This window comes from Mauremys reevesii, linkage group 8, assembly GCF_016161935.1.
Source record: "Mauremys reevesii isolate NIE-2019 linkage group 8, ASM1616193v1, whole genome shotgun sequence".
NCBI classification, from domain to species: domain Eukaryota; kingdom Metazoa; phylum Chordata; order Testudines; family Geoemydidae; genus Mauremys; species Mauremys reevesii.
The window spans coordinates 66,559,087-66,572,170 of record NC_052630.1 but is presented as its reverse complement, the minus strand read 5'-3'; the positions used below and the strand labels follow the sequence as shown (position 1 = coordinate 66,572,170).

Sequence of the window (13,084 nt, the reverse complement as noted above, 5' to 3'; positions counted from 1 at the left end):
CTGTAGATGGTGTGTGTAGCTTAGTCTCTATGCTCCATCAATCCTTGTCCTCTCTCGAGGCTTTTCCTTTTGTAATATTGATTTTACCACTGCCTTCCAAGTCTTCTCAGATAAAAATGTCAGTATGAACAATTGTTTTTCATCAAAGTACACTCAGCATTTGTCAATTTAAAGTTTTTTTTAAATAAGTAATTCTTTTGGTTGTACAAGATTAATACTTTCACCCAATATTTCTTCCACACAGTTTGAGAAATAGACTAAGAATGACGGCAATTCCTATTTCCATATCATGGAATACATTTCCTAAGCTTGACCAGAAATCCACGACTATACATGACAGCACGTTAACTAGCTAATATAACCATTGATACTAAGGGAAATCCTAAACTTAAATGTTTTAAACAGCAGATCTGTTCTCTCCTTATTTGCTCTGGAAGATCCCTGATTGAAAGAACACTGCAAAAGATTCCTTTCATCAGCTCTGTTAGTTACATTTCCTGCTTTGATAAATGTAAGTACAAAAAAAATCTAAAGCACTTCAAGCTACCCAGTTGCATTTGATTAGTTAGGCTGAATAATGTAACAGTCTTCCAGCACCCAAAGGAAAACTTTTTGAGTTCCACTGCTAATATTTTTCTCCACAAACATAGCTTTCCTACTCTATAATTATCTCATAAGAGATGACTTAATATTTCCTGAACTTCTGTAATTCAATTCCCTCTTTTTTATGGGTTCTGTTTTGGGATGTTTGATTTATTTGTTTGGAATTAGAAATTTGGAATTAAAGGTGATGTATGAAGTATTGTCTGTAATGATTTTCGATGGAAGATGTAGCCCAGTAATTTTGTTGATTCTGTCCACACTATACTTTGTACCACACTTAGAACCCATTTTAGTTTCTGCTAATTGAAACTGATGGTGAGCATGGGATCTAAATTTATTTAAATGGCTTTTGCCCAATTGCCATCTGTCTCTGCTACCAGGGTAAACAAATTTCAAAGTGTTTATATAGCAGAAGTAGAAGAGTAGACTGGGTCCTATGGAACATAAATTGTCAAGCCATTGTTTCTTAGGGTATGTCTACACTGCGAGCCGGATCGGTGGGTAGTGATCGATCTATCGGGGATCGATGTATCACGTCTCATCTAGATGCGATACACTGATCCACGAACGCGCTCCCCATCGACTCCGGAACTCCACCAGGGCAAGAGACGGAAGCGGAGTCGACGGGGGAGCGGTGGCTGTCGATCCCATGCTGCAAGGATGCGAAGTAAGTCAGTCTAAGATACGTTGACTTCAGCTACGCTATTCTCGTAGCTGAAGTTGTGTATCTTAGATCGATTTCCCTCCCCGGCCCAGTGTAGACCAGGCCTTAGAGAATTTAAAACCTTGGAAGAAATATAATTTAAGGCAAAGGCCAAATGCAGTTGTGGTGCAAGTGTGGGCAACTTCACTGACTTAGATGAAATTAGACCCACTTACAGCAAGGAGGATTCTGGCTCTGAACTGATACGGTCAGAAATCACTGGATTGTCCAACTCAGTCTACAAACTCTGGATCCATGGTTGTACAGGAATAAAGGGCACAGTATCCTTAACCCAGCTCTGTGCTGCCCTGACCAAGCCTGAAGACAGTAATATATTAGAAAATGGACCGGCACCTTGTCCAACAGTACAAAGCCACTTACGGGAAGGCCCTCCATAAATCTGGTTTTCCCTTTTCCCCTGCACAGGAGAAACAAAGAATCCTATAGCCCCAAGTGAGCATTAACTCCAATGGAGTTGCCACACAAAAGTTGAAGAAGTCCAAAAACATTGCTAGAGGAATTAAATAAGAAAGCAGCTTCTGGACAGCCCTCTTGGGGGTCTCTCCTATACCAGCCAGGAAGGGAGAAAAGAACTTTGCCCTAATAAATGTGTCCTCTCAATGTTTTAAAACTGGGTATGTTCCAGTTTACCATTCCAACTTTAAATTGCATGCTCACCTTGTAAAGATCTTACTTCCGCACTATTATCCTGTCTTGACTACATTACCAAACTGTCATCAACATAATTAAAATGATCATCTTAATGACAAAGAGGTATGGGGGGGACGACTTACCCTGTTGTGACAACAATACATAGAATCATAGAATATCAGGGTTGGAAGGGACCTCAGGAGGTCATCTAGTACAACCCCCTGCTCAAAGCAGGACCAATCCCCAACTAAATCATCCCAGCCAGGACTTTGTCAAGCCTGACCTTAAAAACCTCTAAAGACAGAGATTCTACCACCTCCCTAGGTAACATATTCCAGTGCTTCAAATCCATTTTGTCCAATTTACCAGGAAGAACACAGCAATAGCAAAACAATAGCACTTGCAACCAGTTTCCTGAAACCTGTGGCTCCTAAGTCACAGAACACTACTTCTGCCCAGTTGCCTAAATGTTACAGTTTTAAGAAGATTAATTTGAGCTCCCTTGGTCCTACATTTTTTCTTGCACCCTAATGATAAAGGCATTTTACAATAGTAACAAACAAACATACATATGCTAATTAGGGTTACAGTCTCATTTTGCTGTGGAGGGAGTTATGCATCCCAAACTCTGACAACTAGAAGAGGCAAAGAGTGTAATGAGACAGTGGTTGAAGCTCTTCTCATATCAGCCCCTACTCCTCAAAGGTCAATTAAGTGACATATTAATATAATTTCTTTCCAGCAGTTTAATGAAGGAAAAGCAATGTAAAACAGGAGAAAATGGAGCACTACTTAAAGTCACAAAGAGAAGCATCCTGGACAAGGAGAGGGGATTTATGTAAATGTGGCGTTGTATACTTTGTGTAAGTGTGGTTTACATGCCAGAATCCTCCTTGCTGTAAGTTGGTGTAATTTCATCTAAGTCAGTGAAGCTGCCCACACTTGCAACCATTTGCTAAATGACCTCACCACACATTAAATGGTAGGAGCCGTTGTCTGGATTATAGGAAAAATGTGCAACTTGTGGAGCTGGGGGACTACTTAGATCCACCCTGGTGCAGGAAAAGTCCTGTCTAACCTGGACCAGGCAGAGATGCACCAACCCCACACATACCCCTCTCCTCCTGGAAGTAGTTAAATGCCAGGTTTTGTCATGATCTGCTGTGGTCATTATGCTAGTTACTCCTTTCTCAAAGGACTGGGAAGGACTTTTTCCCTCACTGCCAGATTGGCTTAGGCAAGGTGGGTTGTTTTCTTCTTCCTACAGGAGGATGGGGGCTTAGTTGGGGTGGACATGAAACAGAGGTTAGGCTATGATGTCACAACTTATTATGTAAACGTGAGGTGGATATCCGCTGCAGGTACTCCATAGGGAAGGGATACAGCGTTCAGATAACATGGATTGGTAAATAATTTAAAGGAGATATTCTTTAAAGGAGAGGAAACGGGTTTTGGGACTCCTATGACTGGTACAGCTGGCAGCCAACTTCTCCTCCTTAATAGCCTCCCCTTTAACTATTTTTGAGGTGGGTGGGGGGCCCAGCAGAAGTTGTCTGGGGACCAGAATGAGTAAAGGGGAGGACTGACATCACCCCCTAACCTTTAGTATATGTAAATGATTATGGGATTACCTGCGCTATATGCTTTTACGTGCTGTGTACTCCCTAACATTTAGGAATAAAGTTGCGGCCTTATTAAACCACATCCAGTGCCTCCTGTTCTTCTGGCATAGCTGGATAATGGGATTTTGTGTCCATATAGTATTTTGACCTATAATATCCACTCTCCAAATTATTGGAAAAAGTTGAGATAAACATTACATCCTTGCCTTTTAGGTACTACCAACCTCAGTTAATTTTCGGAGCCCAGGGCCCTTGCTACTTTCCTGGATATTATGCCGCAGCATAATCAGGACTGCATCAAGATGAAAGCAATTTGATGGCTACTGGCTCATGGAAGTGTTACTGTCTTCCTGAGTTATGCAGCAACAGAGGCTGTTCCCCATTATGGAGCAGAGAATACGTTAGCTTTGATAGCAGTTGGTGAATTCTTCTGTGGTTGACTAACATTTTGATCAGGGAAGATGGAGGCCACTGGAACTTGGGGCTATGCAGTCTTTTGACCGAAGAAACTCTTGCAATGTTTTCTTTTTAGCCTTGCAAAGACCTTTCTCTTGGATAGCACAGCCTGCTACACAGCCATCATCTAGGGCTACACAAAAGATATATTTATGTTTGAGATATTAGCAAGATGTTGAAATCAGTTTCCAGACTCCAGCTAGTCATCTGGAGCTAGATTTTGACATCCATATTCCCTGATGCATAGTACTTTACTTCACGAGTGGTTCCATTAATTTCAGATAGGGCAACTTTCAGAATAAGGTGCCACTCATTGTAAAACTGGCAGAATCTGGCCCTTAATAAGTAAGATTAACAGTCTTAAAATATTACATTTTCTTAATATCATTTCACTACCAAGCTTGAAAAGTATTTGTTATGCATACTTTATAGCTTATTGCTGCAAATGATAATGAACATCATTTGAAGACTCTAATTACTCCCTTCTCTCTTTCTCCAACATGAAAAGGATGATCCCCAGAATTTAACTCATACATGGATTGAAAAGATCTTTAACGTCATTCCAAAGATGTGAAGAGTCCAGTACAATGCAAAGAGGGTGCTACAATCAGAGGCGGCTCCAGGCACCAGCACGCCAAGCATGTGCCTGGGGCAGCAAGCCACGGGGGGTGCTCTGCCGGTTGCCGCGAGGGTGGCAGGCAGGTTGCCTTCGGCGGCATGCCTGTGGAGGGTCCGCTGGTCCCGTGGCTTTGGCAGACCTCCCACAGGTGTGCCTCCGAATCTGTGGGACCGGGAACCTCCCGCAGGCAAGCTGCCAAAGGCAGCCTGCCTGCCGTGCTTGGGGCAGCAAAATACCTAGAGCCGCCCCTGGCTACAATATATCATTTAACTGACCTTTGAGGAGCAGGGTCCAAAATGAGGAGTTTAATCTATGTATTGTCACAACAGGGTAAGTCTCTCTCACTCTTTTTTTTTTCCTGGTGTAAGTCTACTACTCTAGTGGTAGGTGTTTCCTGTTTTATGTATGAAATGGACCACAAAAGAGAAGTTTGCATTTTGATAGAACAGATATGCTCAGAGGAAGATGATCATGAATAAACTGAATGGAAATTTCAAGACATAACCATTTTAAAAGTAAATATGCATTTATTATCATGTGAGGTTATTTTAAACTAATAATCATAAAGGGAAAACTTAAAATAATGAACAAACTTCAGTGCCATTTCCCAAAGGATGAGCTAAGACAGCAATTTGTCATCATGTCTCCTTTTCAGTCCCCAGAGTTAAAGGATATTTAAGCTTTCTGGCTCCAAATCGGTAGGGTTGGGACAAAAGAAAAGGTTCCTTCTTTCTCGTGCATTGAAGAGATGAGCATGTAACAATGGGTTTGGAAGGAACTGAATGGCTTGCTAACAACCTGTTTAGTAATTTTCACCCATTTGTGTAAGATGTGATCTATATGCATCGGATCATTATGAATTTACTAGCCACTATTTATGCAGATTTTTTTGTTTCATCATTTGTGATTCACTCATCCAAGGGAAACTCTTATTCCCAGACCTCTTTTTATGCACCTGTCTAACCTGCAATGGATCTTCAAGATTCATACTTTAAACTTGGAGAAGTAGGAATAATAAGAGATACATTTTCTTATTCTTATACATCTCATGCTTCTCAGCTGTGAGTATTGGTCTGAATCAGTTGAGAATGGCAAGACTAGGGCTAGTTCATTTGGCGATTTAGTCCCTCTTTCCCCACAAGTGCCTCCCACTGCCATACTGCACTTGAGTTCTTCAAATCATATCCACAGGCCAAATATGCTTCCTTCTGTATTCATGCTCTGTGGAGCATTCTGAGATGTCTGCTCCTCTTGCACTGACCAGGAGTGGACACCTGAAACTGATGCAAGAGGTGATAGGGACAGGGGGCCTGGGAAGGAGCCACACTCAGATGGGGATATAAGTCCTACTTTAGTGTTGTTTCTCTCATCTTCTAGCAGCAAAGGGATATGCTGTTGTCTTTCACTCTAGGACCTGATCCAGTGAAGTGCTGAGCACCTACAACTCCCACTGAAGTCACTGGGAGTTGAACATGCTCAACATTTTGCGGGACTTGGGCCATAAAATCCATCAGGTGTGGAGTGATTTCCTATATGTGCTGGTGTGCTTCATTATCTTGTGATTTTTCCAGGGATGCTCTGTGGTTTAGTAGCTCATTGTCCAAGAGGAAGATCTCTGTCAGCAGATATTAAACTGTCTGAAGTATAAGGTCCTATGATGTAAAAGGTACAAATATTAAGATGAAAAAAGTGCCTTTAAAAAGCCTATTTTAAAAAATCTGCTTGCTGGATACAGAATGTACGTAGTCCCCATACTTCTATAGCCTGGAAAAGTTGGTTCTCTCTTGTATGGAACAAGTTTCTGCATCTTGTGTGGTTACTATAGTGGATGGAAGGGATAAAGAGACTCTACAAGGCTGATGCTGGAGGTAATGGCTGTCTCCTATAACTGTCCTCACTACAGCCATCTGAGTGGTTAGTCTTCATACACACTGGGTTTTGGGACAACAAAAGATGAATGTTTAAGGAACATCTGTTAAAGATGTTTTCAGATTATCATTTCATCACATAACTCCATAATAATTTTAGGCCAGGTCCTGCCATTTTTACTCACATTGAGTACTATCTTACTCTGTGAATAGTCTCAGTGATTTCATTGGGTATTCCTCAATGTAAGAGCAGCAGGGTCTGGTCCTTTATAAATAAACTTGACTTTTAGGAAATGGTTTGCTAAAAGTTTATTGTTTCTGCATTTTATAGAAACTTCAAAATATTTAAAACAGAGCATAAGGCTTATTATAAAATCTTAAATAATTTATATTTGCAAATAAATCAGATGAAATTAGACATTTATTTTCCCTTTTTAAATCACCTTCCCTCTAAATGATCTTCCTTATCATTCAGTCTGAGTATGCAAGACTCCTGGAGACAACCTCATGAATGGAGTGGGAACAGACGTCTGAGGTCAGAGCCACCCATACTCCAGTTGCCTGGGTAGTACAATGATGTTCCCTTAGCTTCCTTTGAACTGGCCTTCAGAAATCACTCCAAATGTGTCTTAGCATCATCATGCTTGTAACAGCCAACAACTCTGATGCAGCGAGCATCCTATTCTGTACCTGTGCCTTTTTTAACAGGGTCCCCTTTCAGTGCTCCTGATTCACAAGGGAGGTTTCAGTGCTCAGGGAAACTCTGCAGCAGCAGTTCTATTAGCATATTGGATTACCTTCCCTTGGCTACAGAGTAAGCCTGTGAGGAACCAATGACTGTCACAAGGCTGGACAACAAATGATGTTGAAGGAACAGCATCTCCCTGAGTAGCAGAAGGAAATGCAGAAACAGGCACTAGAGCAGGAAGTTTCAGAGGTGGATTTCAATGCGTCTTCTCATTTGGGGACAGAAAGAGACCATTTGTTCATTCCAAAATTATCCCCCTATTAAGCTAGTGGTTATAGAATGCTCTTGTTTACCCCCCTAACATTCTGGGCCTGATGTTCCCCCCCTCCCTCCCCAAATCCCCAGTCCTTCTATGCCAGACCAATTGCACAACAGGGCCATAAAGCTGCCCTAACAAATCAACTGGGGAATTCCTGGATGTGAGGGAATTCCTGGCTATCATAGAGCTGTCATTCATGTCTGAGGGTGTGTTAGGGGTTCCAGTTGTTTAGTGCTCCAGCAAACTTTGGCCTGAGGAACAGCTTCTCTAAGGGGCTGTTGCAGCCAGCATGGGTTAAAGCAGTCCATTGGTACCTCTAGGATCAGGGGCGTGCAAAGGAGAACTTAAGCCACCTTTGCTTGCTCTTCATCAGGTCCTATGATCCAGTAGTACACAGTAATTTTGGGGCTGTATATATATATATAAGTGTATAAAGTGTTTTTTTCCCCATATGTAACCACAGTAACAGGACCAATTAGGTAAATGCTACCTATAGTGGTGTAACTTGCATACAATATACTCAATGGATATATTCAGAAGAGTAAATGATTTGTGATCAGAGGGAGAGAGAGAGAGAGAGATGCATTAAATATCAAAAAGTCTGAATAGCGCCTAGTCTTTCTGATATCCCACATAACAGGCTAAAATAGCAAAATCAATTGAAAGTTTATTCTCATAATAGTAAACCTACATGAAGCTGAAATAAAGTAAGCAAGTGTGATGCATTTTAACAAAACAAATCATATTTTCTTGCTTAAGAACATGTATCTAAAATAATATGAGCTTTTTACTTACCTTAAGTTCTCTAAAAAAGATGCTACTCCTTGCCCACTCAACAATGGAGAAGAGGGTTTGGTCAGCCATTTTACACATAAGCCCAAATGTGTTGAGCTTTTCATGTTTGCTTCTGTTAGCTTGCTCCTGCTGCAAATATGCCATGATCTTAGCCTGGACTTGTGGCTCATCTGGCTCGCACTTCAAGAGTTCCAATATCAGATGTGGAATACTTGCTGGTGAGCTTGTCTGATAACTATCCATGTATGAGTAGCCCATTATTGACTCTGGAGAGCTAGTGTAAGGGTCAGGGTACTCAGACTTGATAGCGCGGCTTGGAAAGTGGCCATAGGTTTGGTAACCTTGTAGGCTGCCATGAGGCGGCATTGTCATGCTAATTGGAGATGTTACAAAGGGACTTCTGTCATAGTCTGTAGGAGGCAAGGCAGTGTGGTTCAGAGGTAGGCCTTTGGAAGCAGAGTGGATATTCTGGATTGCAGAGGATATTGTCAGGTCAGTGGGCATTGCTTGGATCACTTGAGTCATGGCTTCCAGTTTAAGTCCATTTGCTCGGATAAGAGCTTTCTTCTGCTGCTTCAGTGCCCTGTCTCTCTTGTACATTGGTCCAAATTTGTTTCGACCCCCACGCATTCGGTCAGCTCTCACAGCTGTTGGGGAAAAGAGAAGGAAGTAAGATAGTCATTAAAACTTAAGCAGATAATATTCTTGAGTTGAACACACGTTTAGGGAAGAGTGGCAAGACAGCAGCACTCCCTTACTTGACTTTGATCAAAACAGCACAATGATTCCAAAAGGAAAAAAAAATTGTTTGATGTAATGAATTTTAATTGTCTTAGTTACCTATTGGACAAATATTCTTAACATGTATGAACTCATTGTTTAGGTCATTTAAGATGTAATAATTAGGGACAAACAGTGGTTGGCTGCAGAAATTTCACAGCTCATGAGATAAAATGTGATTCCTGTTGAGATCTCATAATTTTTTTTAACTGCACCACGGTAGCATTAGGAAAAAATGGCTTCTCTCCAGAACTCATCTGAGAAGTATCCTGAGGGCCATGTAATCTCATGATAATCATTCCATTACTGCATACCACCACTATAAAAAATTGTCTGAAATGTAAGCTGTAAAATGCTCAATAGGCATAAAGATGAATCTGGTTTCTTTAGCAAAAATTAAAGATTATTTCCTTTATGGATATTGTTGCAAATGTTTAAGGAACATTCCTCATTTTCTAGAGATGTTTTCAAATGCAATTTGAATAGGCATAGAGAAAGCTGCCTATTTGCCATAGTCCACATAGAAGGCTGAACTGACTCAGAAACTATTGACAATGTTATAGCTTGTAATATCTCTGGAATTAGAAATAATTAAAACAACAGCTTCAACAGCTGCCTCGGGAATCATATTGGTGGTCTTTGTCACAGCAGTATGTGTCACTATGGCATATATCTAACGGACTAGTGAGTAGTTCTCGCCAAGCCCACCTTGCCCAATGGCAATTAGATAGAAACAGGAACCTTTGACAGCTTGGTGACATGTTGAGACTGCTGAGATTGCTGGAGGTTAAGTTCTTGAGCTTTTTATCTTAGGGATTAGTGTAACATTAAAAATTTATTATGAATCCTAGGTACACAATACTGTAAATTATCATGAAGACTTTAACAATTAATGATTTTTGGTATACACAGTAATTTATGAACTAGAATTCAAGTCCATATATCACTATCAGGGAAATACATACATAAATGTTACAGGCATTTACAATTATGAAAGCATGTGTTCTCCCAATTTTCCAGATAGAGAAAGAGAAGTTGTACAGATGTGACAGAAGGATATAAAGATAAATCTTTTACACTCTCTCTCTCTCTCTCTCTCGGTTTTAGTTAATGCTGTAATTCAAGCATTTTTTGCTGTTAACACTATCCCTTATGCAGAAAACTGAAAAGTCGTATACACTATTTTGCTGATAAATGTAACATATATATTAGCATCCTTCTCAAAACATGCTGCACATTATAGGTCAAATTCCACCCTGAGATACTTTGATTTCAGTAGGAGTTGCACAAAAGTGAGTTGTATGTAATCATATGAGAACAGAATATGGCCCTGTATGATTATCTGTAATTAAAAAGTTAGAAATAGCAGTTTAGCAATATATTTTCAACATGCTGATAAATGTCCATACTGACAAAAACATTCCAAATGACTTGTTATTTTACCACTAGTTTTCAAAGGGATATACTGCAACCCAAGATGTTCAGCTCAGTGTAATATACCAGTTTTATCTGTGCACTGTGGAGAAATGTAATGAGTGTTGTATTTACTAAATTGTGTGATGCTGTCTGTATATTTGAATGCATATTTGCATTTATATCTACATATTTCCATTGTAATACTGGCATGATCCTGCAATCTTAACTTAGGCAAAACTTATTCATTACAATGAGAGTTTTGCATGAGTACAGAATGTTCAATTCTGATCCCGCATTTTTTACTCAGGCAAAATTCCTATTGAATGTAGAATCTGGGCCTAAGTGTAAATGATATGTTAGAATGTGTTATGTTGAACTGTCAAGATTCTCTTACTAGCCTCTTAACAGTAATTTTGCATTCTGTTATTTCAATAGACTCTTGTAGCATTACCATTCTTCTCTGTATGTGAATGATCTTTCTGAACTCTGAAACCCCACTCTAATATCTCATATTTCCTTTAAATTTTTCAAGAAATCTCATTGTGAAAGTATACCTATTCATAATAGCTTTACGGCATATTTTGAGAGATTATTTTACCCATATTTTTCGCTCAATTCTTCAGTCACTCTGTGTACTGAACTCCCATTGATGTCAGTTGCAATTTTGCATGAGGAAAGACTCTTAATTTTTCTTTATTTCACATTTTCTTTAAGATTGATATTGCAAAGCAAAACCACATCAAAACCAAAATACTATATAAAATATATATAAAATAAAATCATGCCTGATACGAAAGACCAGAAATTAGTTGCAATTATTAATTCACCATTCTGAGAACTGATGATGTATTCTGTTTTTATTCTGAATTAATTCTGTTTGTTCTATAAAGTTTAAAAAGTAATTTCCATGCTATTCTTACTTTTTCATCCAGGTACCCTTAAACACATCAAACTATGTATAAATCAGAGGTTTTCAATTTTTTTCTTGTGGTAATAACTAGCTTTAACTTATAATTGACCTGCTATTACTTATGAATAGAGTAAAAATATCCCTTATTTAAAACATACAAATAGCAGCATATGAGAAGTTACCAGCAAGTATTTTTAAATGGATATGGTAAATGATGTGCAACATAATTTGTATAAAACTAAAATTTATGTAATATTTTCAATAGTTTGTATAGATTATAAATATACAATAACAGTAATAATTCTTACCTTCTAACTTCATTCCAACACTTAGACATTTTTGAAATCGACAGTAAGGGCAACGCTTTCTCTGTGTTTTGTCAATCTGACAGTTCTGATTTTCTATACACGTGTACCTTTTGTTATTCTGGACCGTTCGTTTAAAGAATCCCTGTATGATAGATAAAGAGTCAGCCCGTTTCACATTAACAGTAGGTTTCAGCATTTTATTTTATGGAAATCATTGTCAGATACTTGTCATATACCACTCAAGCACTTATGAGGTTACATGGCTTATTTTAGATTTCAGCAAGATATACCCTGGAGAAAACTGCTAGACTGTAGAGGAGTTTTTCTGGTATTAGTACGGCATTTTTTGTAGACTTACGTCAAAGATTGGTGAGATTTGCCTGTACACGACTGCATCCCTAACAATGGGACCATAAACACTGATGCTGACCAGTATCTCTTTTGTCTGCTCTTTAACATTTGTAAAATGACTGATGTCTGCCTTTTTAAAGTAATCTTATATGGAATAAATTAGAACACTTGCAAAATGTAATAGAAACATAAGATACATCTGCCCTTTGTATATTGTTATGGTGTATATCAGAGGCATAATAAATATTTGACATTCATTGTCTAGATACAAATTTTTAAAAACAAAAATGTGATTTTCTGGGTTTATTCTGCTTGCCATACAGTGAAATGTTTAAAATTGCATTGTTCTGGTGTAGAGGGTAAGAGATTCTGCTTTTAGAAAACTGATTTAAATGGTTGTCTATAACTTTAAAAGGTTTATTCATGACAAATTATTGAATTCACTTACATGGCTCAACTATATTTAATAGTTGGTTTAATTAGATATGGATTTAGTTTCCAAATATGTGCACAAGATAAATTACATGTGTGAATATTCTTTATTTAATATATCACAAGAAATTATTTGCTTGACTTTAATTGTGTACATGTTCAAGTAAATACTAAAATAAAATACTTTGTAGGAAAAATAAGCATGAAGTTGTGATGACAACAGAAATTTACATTTTTATATTGAAAGAGAAAAACTTTGAAACAGTGGCATTAGATTTTGTAAAGTTGAAATGTATTGAGGATACTAGCTTGTCACTTTATCCTACAGGAACAATAATACTCTAAATGTACATAAATCACCTAAAATCAATACTGGGTTCGCTTAGGACTGAAAGTCTTTCTACAACTCTATCACTTCACAACAACAAAATATTTAAAAGCAGTGGACACAGCCATACAACAAAACAATCTAACTTGTTTTTTTTTTCCATTTGGGCAAATGAGGTTTTTCAAAAATTTGGGTGTGAATCTAATAATAAATGGAATCAGAAAGAAGCCAAACT

At 38.6% G+C, this 13,084-nt stretch overlaps 1 protein-coding gene across 5 annotated transcripts in view; it reads right to left on the bottom strand.

Moving 5' to 3' along the window:
- NR5A2 (nuclear receptor subfamily 5 group A member 2) overlaps window positions 1-13,084 on the bottom strand; it is a 118,305-nt gene that overhangs the window by 88,707 nt on the left and 16,514 nt on the right. For all 5 annotated transcript variants that reach the window (XM_039485981.1, XM_039485983.1, XM_039485982.1 and 2 more), the window contains 2 exons: window positions 11,739-11,880; window positions 8,325-8,971 (listed from right to left, as the gene is read on the bottom strand). In XM_039485981.1, coding sequence (XP_039341915.1) covers window positions 8,325-8,971; window positions 11,739-11,880 — 789 coding nt within the window. The remainder of the gene's footprint in view (window positions 1-8,324; window positions 8,972-11,738; window positions 11,881-13,084) is intronic.